Source organism: Chinchilla lanigera, unplaced genomic scaffold, assembly GCF_000276665.1.
Source record: "Chinchilla lanigera isolate Chin_1 unplaced genomic scaffold, ChiLan1.0 scaffold00014, whole genome shotgun sequence".
In the NCBI taxonomy this organism is placed as follows: Eukaryota; Metazoa; Chordata; class Mammalia; order Rodentia; family Chinchillidae; genus Chinchilla; species Chinchilla lanigera.
The window spans coordinates 14,744,090-14,765,590 of NW_004955415.1; the positions used below are offsets into that span (position 1 = coordinate 14,744,090).

The 21,501-nt window shown below is 44.2% G+C and overlaps 2 protein-coding genes across 3 annotated transcripts in view; one reads left to right on the plus strand and one right to left on the minus strand.

Moving 5' to 3' along the window:
* The window catches only part of Pank2 (pantothenate kinase 2), a 29,543-nt gene extending 21,139 nt beyond the window's left edge, over positions 1–8,404 (plus strand). For both annotated transcript variants that reach the window (XM_013512190.1, XM_005380804.2), the window contains exons 5-7: positions 2,428–2,551; positions 4,093–4,218; positions 7,284–8,404. In XM_013512190.1, the coding sequence (XP_013367644.1) occupies positions 2,428–2,551; positions 4,093–4,218; positions 7,284–7,334 (301 nt within the window). In that variant the 3' untranslated portion in view covers positions 7,335–8,404. The remainder of the gene's footprint in view (positions 1–2,427; positions 2,552–4,092; positions 4,219–7,283) is intronic.
* Positions 8,405–11,449: 3,045 nt separating this feature from the next.
* Positions 11,450–21,501, minus strand: part of Rnf24 (ring finger protein 24) — a 60,508-nt gene continuing 50,456 nt past the window's right edge. The window contains exons 5-6 of the mRNA XM_005380811.2: positions 16,729–16,808; positions 11,450–15,985 (exon numbers count right to left, since the gene is read on the minus strand). Coding sequence (XP_005380868.1) covers positions 15,847–15,985; positions 16,729–16,808 — 219 coding nt within the window. The 3' untranslated portion in view covers positions 11,450–15,846. The remainder of the gene's footprint in view (positions 15,986–16,728; positions 16,809–21,501) is intronic.

The following is a 21,501-nucleotide window of genomic DNA, read 5'->3' on the forward strand; positions in this document are numbered from 1 at the left end:
CTGTCTCCAGAATCTCCAGAATGAAATACTCTATTCTGAGTATTTCATAGAAAGGGTGTGGATAGTTTGTGATCTTTTGTGACCAGCTTCTTTCATTTAGCATAATGTTTCTAAGGTTCATTATGGTATAGCAAGTCAGTTTATTCTTTCTATTCCTGGATAGTATTCCAGGGTATAGATAGGCCACATTGTATCCATGTATCAGTTGATAAACATTTCAGTTGTTTCTGCTTTTAGGTTATGAATAATGCTAAACATTTGTGTGGACATATATTTTTAATTTTTTTTTTTAAATGTATCTGGGAATGGAGTTGTTGGGCCGTGTAACTGTATCGTTTTACCATCCTATCAGTTTATGAAAATTTAAATTTTGTCCATGTCCTTGGTAGCATGTTTATCTTTTTATTTTAGCTGTCTCATAGGCATGAAATGCTATTTCATTGTGGTTTTGATTTGCATTTCCTGGATGGCTAGTGAATAGTTTTGCATGTGCTCATTGGCCATATGTCTACTATCTTAGAAATATCCGTCCATGTCTTTTGCTAATTTTTTAGTTGTTTTTCTTTTTATTATTGAACTACAAGAATTGTTTATATATTCTGGATGGGAGTCCCTTGTTAGATACCTAATTTTCAAGTATTACCCTCCGCCCTTGTCTTTTTCTTTTCTTGATGGTGTTCTTTTTAGCATAGAAGTTTTTGATTTTGATGAAGTCTGTCTTTTATTTCATCTCCTGTGCTTTTGGTGTCTTATATAATAAATCATTACCTAGACTAAGGCCATAAGGGTTTACTTCTCTATTTTCTTCTAGGAGTTTATAGTTTCAGCTCTTAACATTAGGTCTGTGACCCATTTTGAGTTTTTAAGAAAAATTTCATTTACAGTGCTGGGGATTGAATCTAGGGTCTTGCCCATGCTAGGCAGTATTCTATACTTGTAACTCTCTCAAATTAATTTTTGTGTGTGGTGAGAAGTACCGCTCCAAATTCCTTCTTTAGCCTGTGATCCAGTTGGGCCAGCACTGTTTGTTTGTTGAAAAGACCACTCCATTCCTGTTGATTTCTCTTCTCTGCTTTGTTAAAAGTCAGTCAACTGTAAATGTTTCTGTTCATTTCTGGACTTCGAGTTCTGTCCCATTGACCTGTATATCTATCTGTCCTTATGTCAGTGCCACACTACCTTGATGACTTTAGCTTTGTATTAAGTTTTGAAACCAGAAAGTGTGAGTCTTCCAGGTTGTTCTTTTTAAGGATTATTTTGGGCTCCTTAACATTACTTAAGAATATTAGGAGGAGCTTGGCAGTGTCTGCAAAGAATACAGCTGGGATTTTGATAGAGATTCAGTCTCTTGACCAGTTTGGATAGTGTTGCCATCTTAACACTGTCAGGTCTTGTGGTCCAAGAAGATGGAGTATATTTTCATTTATTTAGGTTTTTGCTTCCTTTCAACAGTGATTTATAGATTTTAGTATATTTGTGTTACAGTCCTAAACATTTTAGTCTCTTCCCTGGTATTACAAATGGAATTTTCTGTATTTCAAGTTTTTTTTTTAGGCATACAGTTGTGTTATATGTATTGAAGCACGTTTCTTTTAGCAGAAAAGACGTACATACATACCTGTTACTAATTTTAGGCCTTTAGTAAATACTATAGCTTTAGGGGCTGGGATATAGCTCAGTGGTGTAGCACCTGCCTGGCAAGTGTGAAGCCCTGAGTTCGAGTCCCAGTACCCACAAAAAAAATACTGTAGATTTTATTTTTTGTTGTAGCATTTACTGGTTATCACTTTGTTTTCCTGACTGGCTGGGTTTATGCTCTGGTCAGCTATTATTCTGTCAATTCTGTTGATCAATATATTTTAACTACTTTATCTCCTAGGGAAATCTGAAACACATTTTTTTCCTCTCCTTTTTTGGTGCAGGAATTGAATGTAGGGTCTTATGCATGCTACACTCTCAGCCCTGAAATCAAGCTGTAGCAGGTTGTTTTAGGACTCAGCTGTGTGCAGTTTGCTTTGCTGTGATAAACCAACTTGCCAGATGTGAATGTGACCAGCTGGAGTGGAATGGCTGTGCAGTTGGCAGCAGTGCCGCAGAGGTGTCTCTCTGAAACTGTCTCTGGTGGCAGAAGGGGGAGTGGTGCCCTCAGCAAATCTGAGACTCTGGGTGACTCAGGGACTATGATGTCAGTGGTGATTTCAGAAGGCACAGGGAGAGCCACCTGCTGTTCATTTAGAGAGCTTGTAGGCTCTTTGAAGCTGAGTACTCTTTGAGCAGTTGCTCCATCATTGTGTAATAAAAAGTTGGAAGATTTGAACATTGTTGCCCTGAAAGCCAGTTTTATCTCAGTAAAGTAACATTGAATTCAGTTGGGCTCTGTTGACTTTGGTTTAGCAATGGGATGTTCTTTTTTTTTCTTCATCACAGCTTTGGAAACATGATGAGCAAGGAGAAGCGAGAGGCTGTCAGTAAGGAGGACCTCGCCAGAGCGACTTTGATCACCATCACCAACAACATTGGTTCCATAGCAAGAATGTGTGCTCTTAATGAAGTAAGGGGATGTGGGTTTCTTTTGTTGCTCTCAGGGAGATGCTGTACTTCCTAAGTGGATTCCACCTTGATGTTGTTTGTCTGCTCTTCGGAACAGTGCCTCAGTGTAGCTGTGTCATGTAGATTTCGTTTCAGTGTGAAGTTAAAACTTCAGGTGCAGGTTAATCCTCACTGATTTATTGAAGATAAGCATGGCTATTGTTTAGAGGTAAAGTGACCTCTTTTGAGGAGAAAGTAGAGGAAGGTAGGAAGGTTGCCAGGTTCTGATGATGGAGACTGTGGGAACGATGCTGCTGAATCTCAACTCCTGGCTCACTGGGGGCTCTAGAGGCCTGAGAAGGAATCCACTGGAAGTGACTGAAGCTGGGAGAAGACTGACTGGGTGACGAATGCCCAGCCCGGCTCCCCTCCACCTCAGCAGAGCTGTGTCTTTGTGCTTTCAGCTTCTTTACAGTGCTGCCTTGTAGCATTCAGGTCAAGCAGCATTGTACAGGGCTATGAAAGAACCAAGAATGGGCTGCCCTTGGGGAAAGCGGAGCTAGGGGCCAGCTGGTGCAGACTTATGGCTTGTCCCTATTTATGCTCTAAGTAGTTAATATAGGCATGGATTTTAAAAGGAAGCCTCAAAGACATAAAAGGATTTGTCTTATTTTTAATTAAAAAGATTGTATCTGATCAAATAATTAAAACATTTGAGTCTTTATTGTGTGTTCCTTTTCCTATTGGTCAGATGTTTTAGGATATTTTAGTTGGTGCACGTACCATTTTATGTTTTTTACTTAAATATACATTTTATAAATACATATTTGGTCAGATTTTTATTAGCATAGATTTATAACCTCACCGATCAGGTTCTTTAATGTCATAAATTATTCACATACAGCTGGGCATTTGGTTATAATGGTAACTCTGCAGTAAGCATTTTTAAGTGAAGCTTTTCTTTGCCTCAGCTTTATTTTTGACAAGGGGCTCAGCATTGAGACTTGTGGTTGTACAGTGTGGCTGTGGTCATTGATCTTGGTGCACATCATCAGGGCGCTTTGCACTGGGCTGGCCCATTTAGGTCACTCCTAGCAGTGAACTGACAGGTCAGTTTTACTGCAACTCTTTATCTGTTTTGGGGGTAGAATTTTTTTTTTCTTTAACTTAATAGGCTTAAAATTCTTGTTTTTTTTATCATACTAAAGTTGAAATTTTTCTACCTATTACAGATTTTTAATAATTTACCTATTTGTGGCATTTCCTTTTTGAATTGGAGTTTACCTTTTTTAAAAACTTACTGTATAAGATTTTCAGTTAGTATTTACTATTTGTCATAGAGATATTTTTCTCTAATCTGTTTTCTTCTTTGGAGTACTTGGGCATGGTTTGCAGTGAGTCCAGAGATGTCTGGGGATCAAATTGTAGTAGCAGTGACTGACTGGATTAAATTTGACCATCAGTCAAGTTGCTGCTAAAAACTGCATAGTGCTCTGTTGGGGGGTAGGTTTTCTTGAGAAAACAGTAAGATGCAAACTAATTGCCTTTTTTTGATGTGTTCAGAACATTAACCAGGTGGTATTTGTTGGAAATTTCTTGAGAATTAATACCATCGCCATGCGGCTTTTGGCATATGCTTTGGATTATTGGTCCAAGGGGCAGTTGAAAGCACTGTTTTCGGAACATGAGGTAAGCAGGCTTGTTTCTGGTGATGTGTAACATACATAAAGGGTTCACACTGGCAGAACTTGAAGGAGAATGGAGCTGGGCTGAGTACTTACTCTTCTTGTTTTTTTAATTAAATGAGTTTCATTTTGATTATAGAATTTAATAGCTATTTTTTCATAAAATGCAAAGTAGAATTTTGGCTAATTTAATTGTAAATTGAATCAGTTTTAAAGAATTTTCTTTATTTGTATGGTGGTACTGATGTTCAAAACCTAGGGCCTTTAATAAATGTAAATGTTTGCTACAAGCAAACAAAAACCCCAGGACCTGGCACATGCTAGGCAAGTGTTGTACCACTAAGCTGTATCTGCAGGTCCCAAAGAAAAACTTGAACGTTATTGTGTATTTTGGATGCTCTATTTTCTGAACAATCATTTACATTTTCCTATTGCATTGACTCTAAATATAGCTCCTCTGGGTTCTACCCCCCCTTTATTTATTTATTTATTTATTTATTTATTTTTCTGGTACTGGGAATCGAACTCAGGATCTCGTGCTTTCCAGGCAGGCGCTGTGCTGCTGAGCTAAATCCCCAGCCCCTTTTTTCATTTTTTTGATGCCAGTTTTTGTCTTGATATAATTCATATGTCGTATCTTTAAGATGTCTCTCTAAAGATGAATACGTCAGTAAAAACATTCCAGACTAGAACCACACTATCATAAGAACTTAACACTTAGGCAGGTAGAAATAACACGAGAAAAATCGCCAAATTGTGTAGTCTGATGTCTTATCTCCTTTTTTTTTTTTTTTTCTTAACTGTAGATAAAATGGAACTAGAGCTATGGAAAGGATTCTCTCTTCCCTCACCTTAGTTGCTATTGAAACAAACAATTCAAGTGTTGTTGGATTTTAGATAGTGTTACCATGAACGTTTTTCAGAATTACGTATCTTAGTGTAACAGTGTTTATGCAGATTGACAAAAATCAAAGTAGGCTTTGATTAGTAAAGATTACTTTTTCCTTTAAAGTTGATCTTAAGTTTTCTTCTTAAATTGCTTAAAGTTCATAGTTAAAATCCAAAGTATACAAATTCCCTATATTAAAAACTTCAAGCTTACTTTGTGTCTTTTTATTTCTAATGCGGTTATATTAGTAAATCAACTGACTTGCCATTAAGATTGTCATAGTTCTTTTGTTTTGTTTTTGTTTTTCTTCTGGTACCAGGAATTGAACTCTCTATCTTGCGCTTGCCAGGCAGGCACTGTGCTGCTGAGCTAAATCCCCAGCCTCAAGATTATCATAGTTCTTTATCTTCCTGTATGTGTCTCTTGTGATCTTTAACAGAACAAAAAGAAATCCTATTTAATGTTTTATCTTAGTATGACTTCCTTCTGTGTAATTGCTACTTTTTGTTTGTTTTTCTCCGGTACCAGAAATCAAACTCACGACCTTGCGCTTGCCAGGCAGGTGCTGTGCCACTGAGCTAAATCCCCAGCCCCGTAATTACTACTTTTTGTTGAACCATTTCCTAGGTAAATGTGGAGATTAGTTTCTTAGGTTAACTTTTCTTCTTCAAATTTGCATCTTCATATAACACAGGTTGAGCATCTCTAATTTGAGAGTCTGAAATGCTCCAGAATCTGAAACTTTGCCAACTAACATTTTTGGTACCAGATTTTTAGATTCAGATTTTTAAGATTAGGGTTCCAATATCATATTAACCTCTACGCAAATATTCCAAAATCCAAAAAACTCCAAAATCAAAACCACTTTTGTTCCCAAGCATTTTGGGTAAGGGATATTCCATCTATAATTATAAATCCTTTATGAAATTTTTACTTTTTCTGAGATGGGGTCTTGTAGGCATGTGCCACTACATGTAGCTATTTTTATATTTTGTCATTATCCCTGCTGATTGCATTGTTTTCTCTGCTTAGCATTGCTGGACCACGTGTCCCTGTGTTCTCCATGTGCAGTCAGGCTTCTGACTAATGTGGCTCTCTGCCCTTGTGGAACTTTATTTTAGCCTTTCTGGGTTTTGAAGTATTTTCCTGTTTTCCACAGCAAGGCATTTGGTTTAATGGTTGTCAAAGGTCTCCTTCAACCCTTACCATTCTCATTCACCATACCGGACAATAGGTTCTTGGTTTTTAGGAGAACTCAGTATAATGGGTAACCCTGTCTGTTTATTTATTTTTTTAATTGTAAAATGAAGTACAGACACAGGAAGCTGTAAGACTACATTGATAGCTGTTGTCATCTGGTCTGTAGCTCTGACAGGGAACCTGAGTATGGCTGAGTCTCTCTGCTGTATTAGTCCTGCAGCTTCTGTTACACTATATAGTACAGCTCTCGGTCAGTGTGGGTTTTGTCTTATTTCCTTTAGTATTTTACCCTCTTCTTTTTGGTTGGATTTCTGTATTTGCAGTTGCATGTGACCTACTACTCACCTCTGGACGTGATGTGACACTTGTCCTTTTTGAGCTGATACTTCTCTGTCGCTTGCCTCTGCATACCCTCCCTTTAGGAACTTCTGTCCTCTTCCTGTCACCTCAGGGCACTGCTGACCACTGCTGACTGCGTGCCTCTGGACATAGCTGCTCCTGTCCTACCCTCTAGAGCATCCACCTGCGTTGCTGTCCACATCTTTTGCTGTTGTGGCCCCACGCTCAGCAGTGGCATCCCTACCCCTCCCTGCTGCCCTCATCCTCTCCTTTAGATGCCTCTTGAGCATATTCCTACTGTTGCCCACCCTGCCTGCCACCCCCAGCTCAGGCCCTCCTCTGTGACACTTGTCCTCTGGCCTCACCACCCTTAGCTGTCTGGAGGCACGCCTCACGCCCCCAGGACAGCTGGGCCCTCTTACCAGAGGCACTGAGCCACATAACTTCTGTGGCACCCACCGCAGGTTTAGCTCTGCTCTTCCCACAGCAGCCGGGCTCCCCGGCGCCCAGACTGGCCTCAGGCCTTCAACTGGGGCTCAGGGACAGTCAGGAGTTATGGGCTATGTTGACTTTAATACTAGTAACTCTACTTCTGGTAGTTGAAAGGACAATTTCTCTTACATTTGGTGTATTCTTTTCAGGGTTATTTTGGAGCAGTTGGAGCACTCCTTGAGCTGTTGAAGATTCCCTGATTGTCACCTGGGAGGGCTTCCTGAATCCTTCCACGATGGGATTTGTGGACTTTTTTTTTAAGAGACTTATCCAGTTTTATGATTGTTTACTACCTGAATCAAAGTGAGAAATAAGAAGTGTATTTTTCTAAGTCATCAAGATAAAAATTCCGTCTAAACTAGCAGCAGTAAGCAAAAATACATTAAAAACAAAGTGGACCATGTCCAGGCAGTGTGAGGGTTTGCTGTCTTCAGACTGCTCTTCAGTATAGTCCTGTTAAGCTTGTGGTGTGCTTTGAAATCCCAGCATCATTCCCCGAAGATGCTCCAGGAGAGCTGTCTTGTGCTCCTGCATTTAGCTGAGTGGCTGAATGCAAGTCAAGCTGCTGTGTTACAGTCTAATCACAGTTTTGTCAAAATGACCTTGGAGATCATCCGTGCATTATTGGTTTGCATGTAGTCTTTGTGTGAGCATACTCGAGAATGGTTTATCTCAAGGTTCTGTGAACTTTTAACTGGGCAGGCTAATTTTTTTTCTTTTTTAAAGATAAGCATCTCACTGTGTAGCCCAGACTGGCCTTGAACTAACAGCAGTCCTCCTGTCTCAGCCTCCCAAGTGCTGGGATTGCCCTGGTTGGGGCAGGTGAATAAATCTGTACCCCAAATTTGACAAGTAGTTTTTGGGAGGGCATTTCTCGTTACTTTACATTGAAAATAATGAGGACTTCTGGGTGGAAAGATAAGACTTCTCACACATTTTCTTGGGTAATGAATGGAGTTAGTGACTTGAAAGTTGTGAGCTAGTAGAAGAAACACAGCCCAAAAGAATGACACCAGATCAAAGGGCTGCTAGAATTGCCATGGGTGTGTGTGCATGTGTGTGTGGGGGGGGCACAGGGCAGAGTACTTCCAGGCCAGTAGCAAAGGGGGAAGTATGGAGTCGACAGAGGAACTCTTAGGGTGGGGGTGGGGACGAGGGTGGGGTGCTCAGGCTCTGGTGACAAGTCTCAGAAGACTGATGGGCTGTGAGGTGGTTTTGGGAAGGGCTGAACCTCTGTTTTCTGCTGTGCAGAATAAAAAGCCTTCTTGGAGATGGTGCAGCTCTTAAATCTTAGGTATTAAGTAATCTGATGTCGGCATTGCTGTGGGAGGGAGGGAAGGGCCTGCAGTTTTGCAACCAGAAGACACCAAGGCTTTGCTAGGTGGCAGAGCTATTTCTGTCTTTTGGCCTCGGCAGAGAGGAATGGGCCTGGCTGAGCTTGGGCTGGCTGTGTGGGGCAGCAGAGGACAGCTGCCAGCCAGGGGATAGAGCTGGGGTGGGACTAATGGCTCAGCCCTTCCTGCAGCGCTTTGGCTCATTGGGTATGGATGCCTTTGGCCTGAGGCCCCCATAGTGCAGAGAAGAGGCACATTGCAGAGATGGCAACTGCTTCCCCGTTGGCTGTTGCTTCAGGGCTCAGAGGTCCTAATCCTGCATCTCCCCAGTTGTCTGTCTGGTGGCTCCACCTTCCCCTCAGCCACCCACTTCAGCCCACCAGAGGGTGGGGTGGGGTGTTGTTCCTTATCCCCGGTGCCTGAGGACTGCCTGCTCCAGGAGCGTCCTCTGAGACCTCCAGGGTCCATCTTGCCCCTCTGCCTCTCCTGAGTTTATTGAAGGCTGTGACCAGCAGTTTACGTCAGACCCTCCTTTAGTCCGTCCTATTTTCATCGTGTAACTGGAAGAAACCGAAGTCTACCCAAGGTCACACAGCCTGGAACAGACAGAGCTGGACTCATGCCCAGGTCGGCCTGGCCCCAGAGCTTGAGTAGGGAGGGAGTCTGCCTCTCCTTCGCTTTCCTCCTCCTGGGACCCACAGTCACCCTCTTGTTGAGAAGCTGCTTTGCCTCACTTTCCACCGTGTGCTCAGCCGACTCAAGTCATTCCACACAATGGTGCTAAATGGCTGCCATTGGATCCATGTTCTAAACCTAAGAGGGCTCATCCTCTTTGGCTTTCCTGGCTACTTGTCAGCCAAGCTGCTTTTTGAGGACAGATGATGTCTGTGCCCCGGGCTCAGTACCCCAGCCCGCCCTGGCCTCTGAGCCCCAGCCCAACACTGCCCACTGCTCTCCCCCTGCAGATCTCCAAGGCCATCTCCATGTGGGGACATGCTCCTCATCCCAGCTGACTCCCCATACCACCTCCAGCTCAAGGTGCACAGAACTCAGCGGGGTTGCCTAGGTGCCACCACCTGCTTGGTGTCTGCTTGGTGGCCTGCAGGCCCCACCTGACTCTCCCCTAAGGAGGCGGTGAAGGGGCTGTGGTCATGATGCAGAAGGGAAATACTTCTTGGGCTGTGTTGGCTGGATGGGAGGGAGCTGGAGGGTGTCCTGGGTTTGGGCTGTTTCATTTTGAGATACGGAAGTGGCAGGTGGATTTTGAGTGTGGGAAACAATGCTGAGGATGATCTCCATACAGGTGAGATTTAAAAAACGAAGTGATAGGCAGTAAAAGAAAGGTTGAGAAAACCAGGCCAGGCTCCAGCACCCGAGGGCAGGGTGCTCCCTAGCATCTGGATGAAGGGGTTATAAGGCTGCCCAGCGGCTGAATGGAAGGCAAGTCCTGGTGTTATGTGGGCCACTGAGGGACAAAGCTTGGCCCTCTTACTAGAGGTGACCTTGAGTGCTGGCATTCACGGCAGGAGGCTGCTTGTCTATGCCCAGCTGTGCCTTCAGAGCCGAGCCGGGGTGGGTGGAAAGGCATAGGCTTCCACTGTAGCCTGCACTGGAGGCCTCTCTGTCTCCCTTGAAAGGCCTCACACTCTTGCCACCACTCCCTGTCCCCTAGCAGTGTCCCATACCTAACAGAAGGGGGCAGGTCATGGTGCTCCACTGATCAGAACCCCTCATCTTCAGTTACCAAGTTTGGCCAGTCTGCCTTGAGTGTACGTGATACTGAGTTGGAAGATACATGCTCAGAGTGAAGGATTTTCAAAATCAGCTTTTTATTTACATGTGTTTGAATCAATTACATGCATGTTTTATTTTTAAACAAGTGATTAGCAAAAACATTAAAATTTTAAAATAGCAATTAAATATACAAAAATATAGCTTACAAAAAACTGCGAATGTTTAAAAATATTCTGCTGCAGAATTCTTAGTTTACAAATACGTCTATGAAATCTGAAGCACAGCATTTCATAAACATTTTTTTTTTGAAGGAGTTATAATATCTAGTGAATAAACCCCAAAGGGCTAAACTGCAAGACTAAAGTGCCCCCTTCCTAGCCAGGAGCTTGAAAGATAGGTTGTCACCAGGAGGGACTTGCTAACACTGGCCACCCTGCCCTTGCCTGTGTTAGCTGGGCCAAGGAGGGACATGGACGGAGAGAAGCAGTGCACAGCAGGGCCAGATACAGACCTTCCAGACTGGACCTGGCCTAAGGAGCTGAGAAGAGTTCCAGCAAAGTACAAGCAAGCCTCCCAGCTCTGGTGTGCCCATGTTCTGGGTCACCGTGTCTGTGAAGCAGCAAGGGTATTCTCTGATGGCACAGCCACAGGCCAGAGGTCTGGACTGGTAAGCCAAGAGTGCTGATGTTTGGTCTAAAAGTGGAATAAAAAGATTTGTATCATGCAACAATTTGGGCTGAGTCACAAAAACATGTACTGAACAAGCCTTTAGTTTTCTCCTGCCATTCCCACTAAAGAGCCAAGACCTGGTATTTTCTAGTTATCACCTGCAAATTCCACAATTTAGACCTGTATCTCTTTTAGGAAATTACTATCAGCTCCAAGGGAGGATACTAAAATCAGTTGGGTCAGAGATTCCACAAGTGCCCTGGTGTGGAGTTTGCACAGAATTTCAAGTCACAGGTCGGGGTGGGCCCTGCTGTACATTTTAGCCCACTGGGTGGCTGCTCTAGGTGGCAGAGAGGCAGGTGATGGCCAACACTGGGTGGTTGTTGGGGAGCGAGATACATCTGCCTTTTCCATGAAGGCTGCCTGGAAGGAGCTGTTTTAACTTTAATCTCCTTTAAGGGCAAAAATGAACTGGAAGCCAGGTGTGGTGGCGCAGTCCTGTAATCCCAGCACTCGGGAGGCTGAGGCAGGAGGATTGTTGCAAGTTCGAAACCAGCTGGGCTACAAAGTGAGTTCAAGGCCAGACAACTGAATAGTGAGACCCTGTCTCAAGACAAACAAAAAGCGAAAACAAAACAAAAAAATGGAAAAAAACTACTAGTGGTACAGATTCTATTGTCAGATGGAAAGTTAGTTCAGCAAGGGGGAAATTCAGTAGGAAGCACTTGCTTCTGAATGCACTTAAAGATCTTGGGAAAAGCAGCCAATCTGGGAGCTCACATATGGACATGCAAGTGTAGCCATGGTGGTGAAGAACAGCAAGAGACACCTGTCCCACAAGACAGAAGCCTGGTTTCAAACCCCTGCCTCAGAAACATTGGCACTCACCCAAGAGACCATGACAGTCAGCTGGACATCACTATGGGACACTCCTGGTCCTTCAGGAGCGGCTGGCAAGGGGGAGGGGTGGCAGCTTGTTGGGACACCTGCACGGCTGCTCAGGGCTAGTGTGGAAAACGAAACTGGTGGTACTTTGGGATTAGCGGGGCATTTGGAGGAAGGGAAGGATTGCAGTTTCTTTTTTGTACAGGAAACCAGAATTCCAGAATGTAATAAAGTAGAAAAGAGCCTTATTCAAAGGGAATGTCATTGCAAAAACACCCTCTCAGGCCTCTTGTTTTACAGATGTTCTGACTTCTGGATGGTTTTATCTCCATGAATAGGACTGTCTCTTGAATTCCTGCCTCTTGTGAACAAAAAGGGAGAAAGATTACATATGTATGTGTGAGTCTGTGTGCAGACTCTGGAAGGATACACAAGGAATAAACTAATGGTGGTCATGGGGTGAGGACAACAAGGAAGACTCAACTATATAATATGCGCACTTTTGTAGGGACTACTCAAAAGATAAAGGAAGACAGCACTAAGCAACCAAATTAGTGTGCTCTGTGGGCAGAGGCAGATGGAGGTGACCAAGGAAGGTCAGGAGAAGAAAGGTTGGGAACAAGGTCCCTGCAGCTCAGGAAGCTTCAGATGCTGCTATGTAGTATCAGTACCCTGACTGAGGCCCCATTAGCACTCTTAAGCTAATCCTCCCACGAGGCTGTCCAGTTACTGTCACTACATCCCTGGGGGGGTGGGTGGGTAAGGAAATGGGGCTTTGAGGGGCTGACCTGCAGAAAGGCACAGGGTGAGTTCCAAGGGGCTGATTCATATCACTGCAAGTGCTTGTGCCTAGATCTCTGGGGTCCTTTGCTGTGCATCATTTCATCATCCCTAAAAGGTCTCTCAAAGTAGTTACTGTCTTTCAGAGAAGAGCAGGATCAGGCCATGGAGATGATGTGCTTTGGAGTAGGGCTATGAAAAGGGTCTTCACTAGTCAAGTCTTGTCAAGAACAACATTGCTAGTGGTAGGAGCTTCCCTGTATTCCTCAGTCCAGACCTCAGAGGCCCCTTGTCCTCAGCTGGCCATTTTTGTCTTCCCCTTTTCCCTGGCTAGACAAGCACAGGCCACAAGGACCTTACCTGCCAGGGACAGGCCTAACCAAATTGGACTGGGCAAAGAAAAGCAGCAGATGCTGACCCAACTGGGAATCAAATGAGACTGCATTTGTCCCTGGTTTCTACAGCCAGTTGAGTTGTGGCCCTCGCAACAACCAGATAATGATTTAGCCACGACGGAATCCAGCCAGGAGTTTGCTCCACTAACCCATGGCACACAGTGAGCTGCTTAAGACGCTATGACAAAGTACACCATCCAGTGGTCCAAGAGCTGCCTAGAGTCCCCATGTATCCACATGTTTGACAAAAGGTCACCAGCAGCTCATGGATGTGGAAAGGGCAGCCTCCCCACGGGTTTGGGCCTGAGCAAAGAGAATATAAAGGGATCTGTACATCATTCTGTTTTTCCTACATAATTTTTTTAAAAAAATCTGGATGGAGTGTCCTTCAGATAAAAAAAAAAAAACAAAAAACGTGATTTTAATCTGAATAAAGAGATGACATTAATGAAAGGGTCTGCTGTTTGCATGGCCATTGCTATAGATGCACAAGAAAGGCCTGGCTTGGTGGTGGGGAAGGGGCAGATGTGGGGAGCAAACACGGGGGTTGTGTGGCTAAGAGCTGTCAGAACTGCTCTGAATGATACTGGGCCTGCCACCTACCACTGTAGGCCGCCACGCACAAGGAGGAGACAACTGAGGAGGAGTACATCTTCAGCTCTAGCCAGTTCTAGTAGGAGGAATGCCTTCTTTGAAGCACTCCACATCCATAAGTGTGGAGAAAGTGAGGTTAGTGACACCTTGTCTGGTCAAGTAGACCCTAAGGTGGGGCCCACTGAAGAGCACAGCCCGACAATCCAGGCCCCCTGCCTGAGGTCCAGTCTGGCACCAATTGTCTCCACCTGCCTGGAGCTCTGATGCAGTGAGGTCACTTATTCTGCCTCTGTAAAGGCAGGGACTTGGTGAGGCTGTGTCCTTAGTTCCCATGCACAGGGACAAAAGGGCTGTAACAAATGCTAGAATCCTTTAGAAGGAAGGATTGGCAAAGTGGCAATAGTTTGTATAGATCATGGACATTCCTCCCTTGAAGGAAAAAATTCTCCTTTCTGTTGGAGCCCCTCTAGAAAAGGACATCTGTCCCAAGGCTGCTGTGGAAAATGGTACATGCTAGGTGAGGTCAGAAGCAAGCCACTTCTGACATTGGTCACTGAAAACAGTTCACTGTAAACTGGGTGTTGTAGCATTCAGTGCAATCATGCTAGAAACAACACAAAAGGAGGGTGAGCGTGTACAGAGTTCTCACGGGGCCAAACAGGCTAAGGCGCTCGTATAAAAATAGTTCATACTTCTCTTGCCCTGTTTAGGAAGCAGGCCAGTTGGCATACCACAAATAGGTCGCCCATAGGAAACTCCAATTCTGACCGGCTGGATTAGTAATTTTCCAAACTGGATTCTGCTCAGCACTTTTCTAGGCAAATGGGAATTTTCCTCCTCATCTGACCTCAGCCACCTGACCAAGGACAGGTTTGCTCTCGTTCCAAGAGAGTAGAGGCTGGACTCCGGAAAAAAATTCCCGGAGACATGCCAGGAGCAGAGCAGCAAGCCCCTCCATCCTCTTTCCATGTCACGCAGACTGTACTTCCGGTGAAAAACTTCCCACTCACACCTGTGGGATGGAGCAGAGCAAAGCGGTTGCCGAGGCATTGAGGAAGCACTCCTGTGATGAGGGGGAGAGCAGGCTGTGGAAAAGAATGTTTTCTGTCACTCGCTGCTGCTTTACATGGCTGATTTACAGTGTTTGCAGGCTCTAGTGGGCTGAATCATTTCTACAAAAGCAGGACAGAAAGAGCCACAGAGCAGCATGCATTTCTCTCCTATAAAGACACTTGCAGTCAGCGATCCAAGTCCAAATACTGAGGCACACACCAGTGGAGGAGGGGCTGGACCCGGTTACAATTCTGAGTGGATCACTGGCTTCAGGCTTCTGACTTACATAGGATCTTATATGGGATAAACTTAAAAGTCACTGGCAGGCATTTTAAGTAGAAACAGGGTAAGAGCAAAGAATAGAGGGAAAAGGGAGAGGTAAAGGGTTCAGCATCTTCATCTAGAAGGGCCAGGCAGATCAGCTTTTCTCAGAAAGGTGCTCCTCTCTGGGGCCACCTGAGGGGCTCATGGTGGTCCTCCACAAACAACAGCTACAAGGACACTGCACGACACTCTGGGGCCCCCAGGTCACACAGGGACAGTGTGGGCTCCTAACGAGCCTCACTGGTGAAAAGGAGAGGAAATGATCAGAGGAAATGACTTCTGGTCAGGCCTTTCCAAGCCTTCAGCTTACTAGGTTTGACAGCAAGTACTGTGAACCTGGAGTGAGCTGAGCTGGTGGTGAGAGGACTGCACTCTGTTGCACCTGAAGCCCTTGGGTTGCAGTGTGACCTCATCAGAGGGACACAAGCCTTACGGGCACTGCCTCGCGAGCTACTGGCAGGTTGTGCTTCGGCTGGCATAACCGCTGGTTTTACTTGGCTCAGGGGTACCAGGAGGTTTTTGGGGTCTGCACAGAAGCTTAACCATCCTTAGGGCGGTGTGTGGACTTAGAGACCTTTTCTCAGCTCCCTTCTCTAACACCTGTGTTCATCTTCCCTTCTGCCTAATAAAGATTCACCTTGACATGGAGGTAAGTGTCTGGTAGACAGCGTAATGGAGTTAGCAAGAGATCACAGAGTTTCTGGAATCAAACCTGCAGGCTTATCCACTTCTCTTCTCTCTCATGGGGTGGTGTCAGATTGCCTTGATTGTCACAAGACCCAGATGCCTGGGTTCTCAGCCTGGCTGGCCCAAGAGTTCTCCATGAGGCAAAGGAAATGGCAGCTGGTGCCCCAGGTAGAGAGCAGCCGAGACAGAGACTGCTTGTGTTCCTCCCGGCTCCACGCAGATGTCTCATCCAGCAACAGTCTGGTCCGTGCAGTGAGCTATACAATGTTCTCTGCTCCGGGGAGGGGGCCCTGCGGGGGTCCATGGTCCTGCTTACTGTGCAACTGCGCCAGCTGCAGAACTGGCATGTTGCACAGGGGACACACTTTCCGAACCTCCAACCACTTAATAAGGCACCTGCAGAACGACATGCCACAAGGGGATTGTGAGCCCCAGGCTCATGGCAGCCCCTGTCCCCAGCTTGCTGTTGCCGTGGCTTGTAGACACATCTGTGGTCCAGAGCCAAAGTGTGAGGAGTTGTGTGTGTCCCAAGGAGCCCCATGACATGCAGAGAACGCCTGCCACCCTCTGGAGGAACCAGCACCTCTGTTTCCCACAAGGTAATACCAAGAAGCCACAGTGAACAGGTTGAGCCCTCAGCTGCCCCCTACTTAAAGAACAAAGTCCACTGAGGCGGGGGATGGGAAGTAGGAAAAATAAAGTTTTCTAATATAAATCCAAAACAAAATTGCATGCAGAGGGGGAATATTACTATGTCTTCAGGAAGGGGGAGGAGGCAGTCTCATACCACCATTTATATCCAGACTGTTTATTATGATTTAAAGTAATTGTGGTTCTGATTAAAATATATTTAGGAGATGGAAGCTGTCATTGGAAAGTTCCAGCCAAACAGCTGTTTACAGCTTGCGCTCCAATGAGGCATGGGCTTGGGCGGCTCTGCCTGAGCTGTCCTGTGGTGGTCATGGTCTGCCTGCCTGTCCTTTCTAAAGTCACGTACACATATTCCATCCGGAGGGGTCCGTCAGCTTTCTGCATTATAGACTAATTGTGAAGCCATCTGGTATTGCCCCAAGGCCCATACTACCTTGGCTGATGTAAGTTGGATCACACTAAATAAGCAGTTCTAAAATGATACTCACTTTCTGTGGAAGGCATGCTTACATGGACAAATCCCCAACTCATCTCGAGGCTTGAAGTCTTCTAGACACACTGCACAGAGCTGAAAGACAAAGTCATAAATGAGGCCAAAGGTCTGCTGGGTACTCACCCAGGCCATGTGAAGGGACTTACAGTGTCCCAGTGTCCCACAGTTCTTTTACATGAGGGCAACAGGCTGGCACAGCCACAGCCTGCTGAATGAGGGTTTCACACTGTTCTGCTGCCTGGCTCAAAGGCGGTAGGCAGACAGGAGAGATGTGTGACAGGGTCAGGGTCCTGTCACACATGCAGGCTTTACCTTCCCTAGAGAGGCTCTGTCTGCTCTGAGGTGCAGCCCTGGCTCCCAAATGCTTGCTGCAGGGCACACTGGGCAATCCTCACTCCAGTTTTGTGGAACAGTTTGCAGTAAAGTAATATGTTACTTGTAGTTCCAGGGCTTCCTACTACTGTGGCACTATCCTTTTGTCAGTGTCTTTGTCAAATTAAGAGTTATTAAAGGTTCATTACGTTAAAATTTATGAAAACATGGTGGCGCACGCCTATAATCCCAGCACTCGGGAGGTTGAGGCAGGAGGATCATTGCCAGTTCGAGACCAGCCTGGGCTACAAAGTGAGCTCAAGGCCAGCCTGAACTGCATAGTGAGACCCTGTCTCAAAAAGACAAAAAAAAAAAAAGAAAATATGTTGACAGGGCCAGGATCGCTTTCTAACAGCTGCTCACTCTCTGCTGCTTGGAAAGAGGCTTTCTCTTCCCCCGTCCGATGCTCGTTTCCAACACTACTTCGTGAGGCTGACCAATGCCCTGCACACCGTGCACTGTCGCATTTGCCCATTTACAGGTATGGAGACAGAAAGCAGTGACTATGTCAGGGAGCAGCTGGGCATGGCTGGGGACCCAGGTCTGTTGCCCTGATGTACCATGGAACCCAGGCTCTTGTGCAGTGGCTGCATGCCTCTGTATGTGTCTCTGTCCATCCCCAGGGGCCCTGGTTCGGGCAATCCCTGATTCTTGCTGATGACCTGGCTTCACTGTCTCCACTTTCTTAACCTCTACCATGTCAGCCCAACTTCCTAGGTCAATGTATGCCAGGGCCAGCACCCTGAATGCTGGTCTTCCAATGGCCTTGGTGGACCACAGACAGAATCTTCCCAGCAGGACAGTGGACAACTGTGTTGGGTCAGAACTGCAGGAGGAAGAACAGAGCAGACAGTTGGCCTGGGTTTGAACACCATTAGTGGTACGCCTGTGCACTCTTGATACCCCTCAGAGTTCTGTCCCTGGTCTGCTCCTCACGACTGCCATCTGATTAGGGTAGAAGGATGCAGAAAGGCAGTCCACCAATACCAGCTGTCCTTAATGCTCCCATTTTGTGAGCATTATTTTCAAGCCTATGTTTTTGTTTCTGGAGGCAAGTTAAGAACAATCTGGATAAAAAGCAGCAGCTAGCAGTTTCAGTATTAGGGTCTCTTTTGGGCCTCAGCTTTCCGTGTGTAAGGACGATGCTCCCACATCCTAGACTCAACAGGGCCCTGTACCCCTCCAGAGCCTTCACCTGAACCTTGTGACACAGACTTAGACCCGTGCTTTGGAGGACCTGTTCAGTACTAACCACACCAAAGCACAAGTTGGACTCATTGCTCATTTTCATTCACTTATTTTTCCAAAATTATATTTGTAGTCTTTTCAAAATGGAGCTTGTAGCTAGACATGGTGGCACACACTTGTAATCCCAACTCCTCAGGAGACTGAGGCTGGAGGATAACAAGTTCATGTCCAGCCTGGACAACAGAGCCTAACAACAACAACATTAAGAAAAAAATAAAAAGGGCTGAGAATACAGTGGCAGAACACGTGCCAAGCATGTGCCTCGCATCCACAAGGGGTTCAAGTCCCAGAAACTGAAAACATAAACTGAAAGGGGTCTAATAATAGTTATGATGTGCTATTATGTTCTAAATAAACACATTCTAAAACTACAGATGCCTTAAATAATTTTTTTTAAACCATAAGATAAATTCAGGAATGTTAATTGGTAAAGGAGATCAAAAATTAAGGGTGATCACCAAAAAACAAAAGCCTCAGATCTGACTTCCTAGGAGTTCTTTAAGGGCCAAAGTCATTGTATACCTTTTGTTTCAGGTCAGAGTATGCAAATGAGCTTTACTTTTCAGTATTTCAAAGACAGATTATTTCTTCACTAGGGCTCCCCATCATCTTTAAAAAGCACAAACTGAGATATAATTCACATACTATATTATTAATTACTTTAAGTAAGTATAAAAGTAAGCAGTTCTTAAATATATTCAGAGCTCCTAACCCACTACCACTGTATAATTTTCCTATCCCCAAAGGGCCCATATTCATACATAGTCACTTCCTAATTTACTCTCTGTCTTGATGGATTTCTCTATTCCAGACATCCCATATAAATGGAATTATACTACCTGGGTATGGTGGCACATACCTGTAATCCTAGCACTGAGACAGGAGGATTGTGGTGTTTGAGGCCAGCCTGGGTTACACAGTGAGTTCAAGGCCAGCTTGAACTACATGGTGAGACTATGTCTCAAAAAATAAAATAAACGGAACTATATAACATACTGGTTTTTTGCCTAGCTTCTTTCCCTTAGTTTAACATTTTCAGGGGACATTACATAAGTTACTTCATTCATTTTTATAGTTGAATAATATTCCATTGTATAGATAGACAACTTTTTGTTTATCCTTTCATCTACTGATGATCACTAAGGTTTTTAATCTTTTGGCTGTTGTGACGAATATAGCAGCATGATAATTTATAATAAAGTATTGTAAACACTGGTGTGTAAGTATATGAGGCCCTGTTTTCAGTTCTTTGGGGTATACACCAAAGAATGGAATTACTGACTCATACAGTAACTCTATATTTAACTTTTTTTTTTGAGACAGGGTCTCACTATGTAGTTCAGGGTTGCCTTAATTAAACTCACTGTATAGCACAGGCTGGCCTTGAACTCACAGCTATCTTCCTGCCTTAGTACCAGGATTACAGGTGTGTGCCACCACGTTTGGCTCTATATTTAACTTTCTGAGGAGCTATCAAATTGATTTCCAAAGTGGCTGCAGAGTTTTACATTCTTACCAGCAGTACGTGAGCTCCAATTTTTCCGTATCACCACCAATATTAATTATTGTCTTTTTTAGGGGGCGGTGGTACTGAGAATGGAACTTAGGACCTCGTGCTTGACAGGCAGGTGCTATGTCACTGAGCTATATCCCTGGCCCTAATTATTATCTTTTTGATTACAGTTATCTTAGTGGATGTGAAGTGGTCATTTTCCTGGCAACTAACCACGATGTACTTTTTGGCCATTTTCTTTTCTTTTCTTTCTTTCAGTCTTTCTTGCTTTCTCTCTTTCTTTCTTTCCTTCTTTCCTTTCTCTCTCTCTTCTTCCTCCCTCCCTTTTTTCTTCTTTCCATTTTTTCTTTCTTTCCTTTCTCTCTCTCTCTTTCTTCTTCCTCCCTCCCTTTTTTTTTCTTCTTTCCATTTTTTGAGATAATGTCTTGCCATGAAGTTCAGGCTGGCCTTGAACTCACTATGTTGCCCAGGCTGGCCTCAAACTTGTGGCAATCCTCCTGCCTCAGCCTCCTGAGTGCTGGGATTACAGGCATGCATCACTATGCCTGGCCATTTGTATTTCTTCTTTGGAGAAATGTCTACTCAAATTCTTCTGCCTATTTTGGGGCTGGTTTGTTTTTCTTTTTATTATTGACTGATGAGAGTTCTTTGTATATTTTAGACACAAATCACTTATCAGGTAGCCAACTTATCTGACAAAGGTGTGATATTTCAGTGACAGGAGGATGGCCATTTTAACACATAATGTTGGAGCAACTGTGAATCCACACACATCAAAAGCATGTGATATCTAAAGCACAAGCAACCAAGAAAAAAAAATGATAAACTGAAGTCCATCAAATTGAAAAAACATTATTTGCAAAAGATCCTGTTAGGAAGAGAAGCCTGGGAGAAAGTATTTTCAGACCTTTTTGTTTTATGGCTTTTTATTATGGAGTTCTAAGAATTTTTGGTATAGTCTAGATACTAGAGCTTTCTTAGATATGAGGTATGAAAAAATATTTTTTGAGACAGCTTCTCAAAATGTAGTTTAGGCTAGTCCTGAACTCACTATGTAGCCTAGGCTGGCCTTGAACTCATGGTGATTCTGCTTCTTCACCATCCCAGGTGCGGGGATTACAAGTGTGTTCCACCATGCCTGGCATTTTTCACTTTCTTGATGATGTCCCTTAATTTCGATGAGTTCAATATATCTATATTTCTTGGTCTATTTGTTCTTTAGGTGTTCTAAGAATCCACTGCCTAACTTAAGGCCATGAAGATTGATACACTTGTGTCTACTTCTAAGAGTTTTATACTATTAGCTGATACATTTGTCTAGATACATTCAGACAAAAAGGCAGTGTAGAATAAAAAACTATGACGCAGCCATATGGTATCTATAAGAAAACTCACTTCAGTATAGTTATACAGGGAGACTGAAAACAAAAGGGCTGAAAAAGATTTACCATGCAAACATTAATCAAAAGGAAGCTGAAGTGTCTATATTCATATCAGACATCACAGCAAAGAAAATTATTGGGGATGATGAGGAATCTTGATAAAACAGTCAATCATCAAGAAGACATAAAAACTCTAAACGTATGTACCTAATAAAAATGCTTCAAATAAATGACTAAATAAAAGGAAAGACAT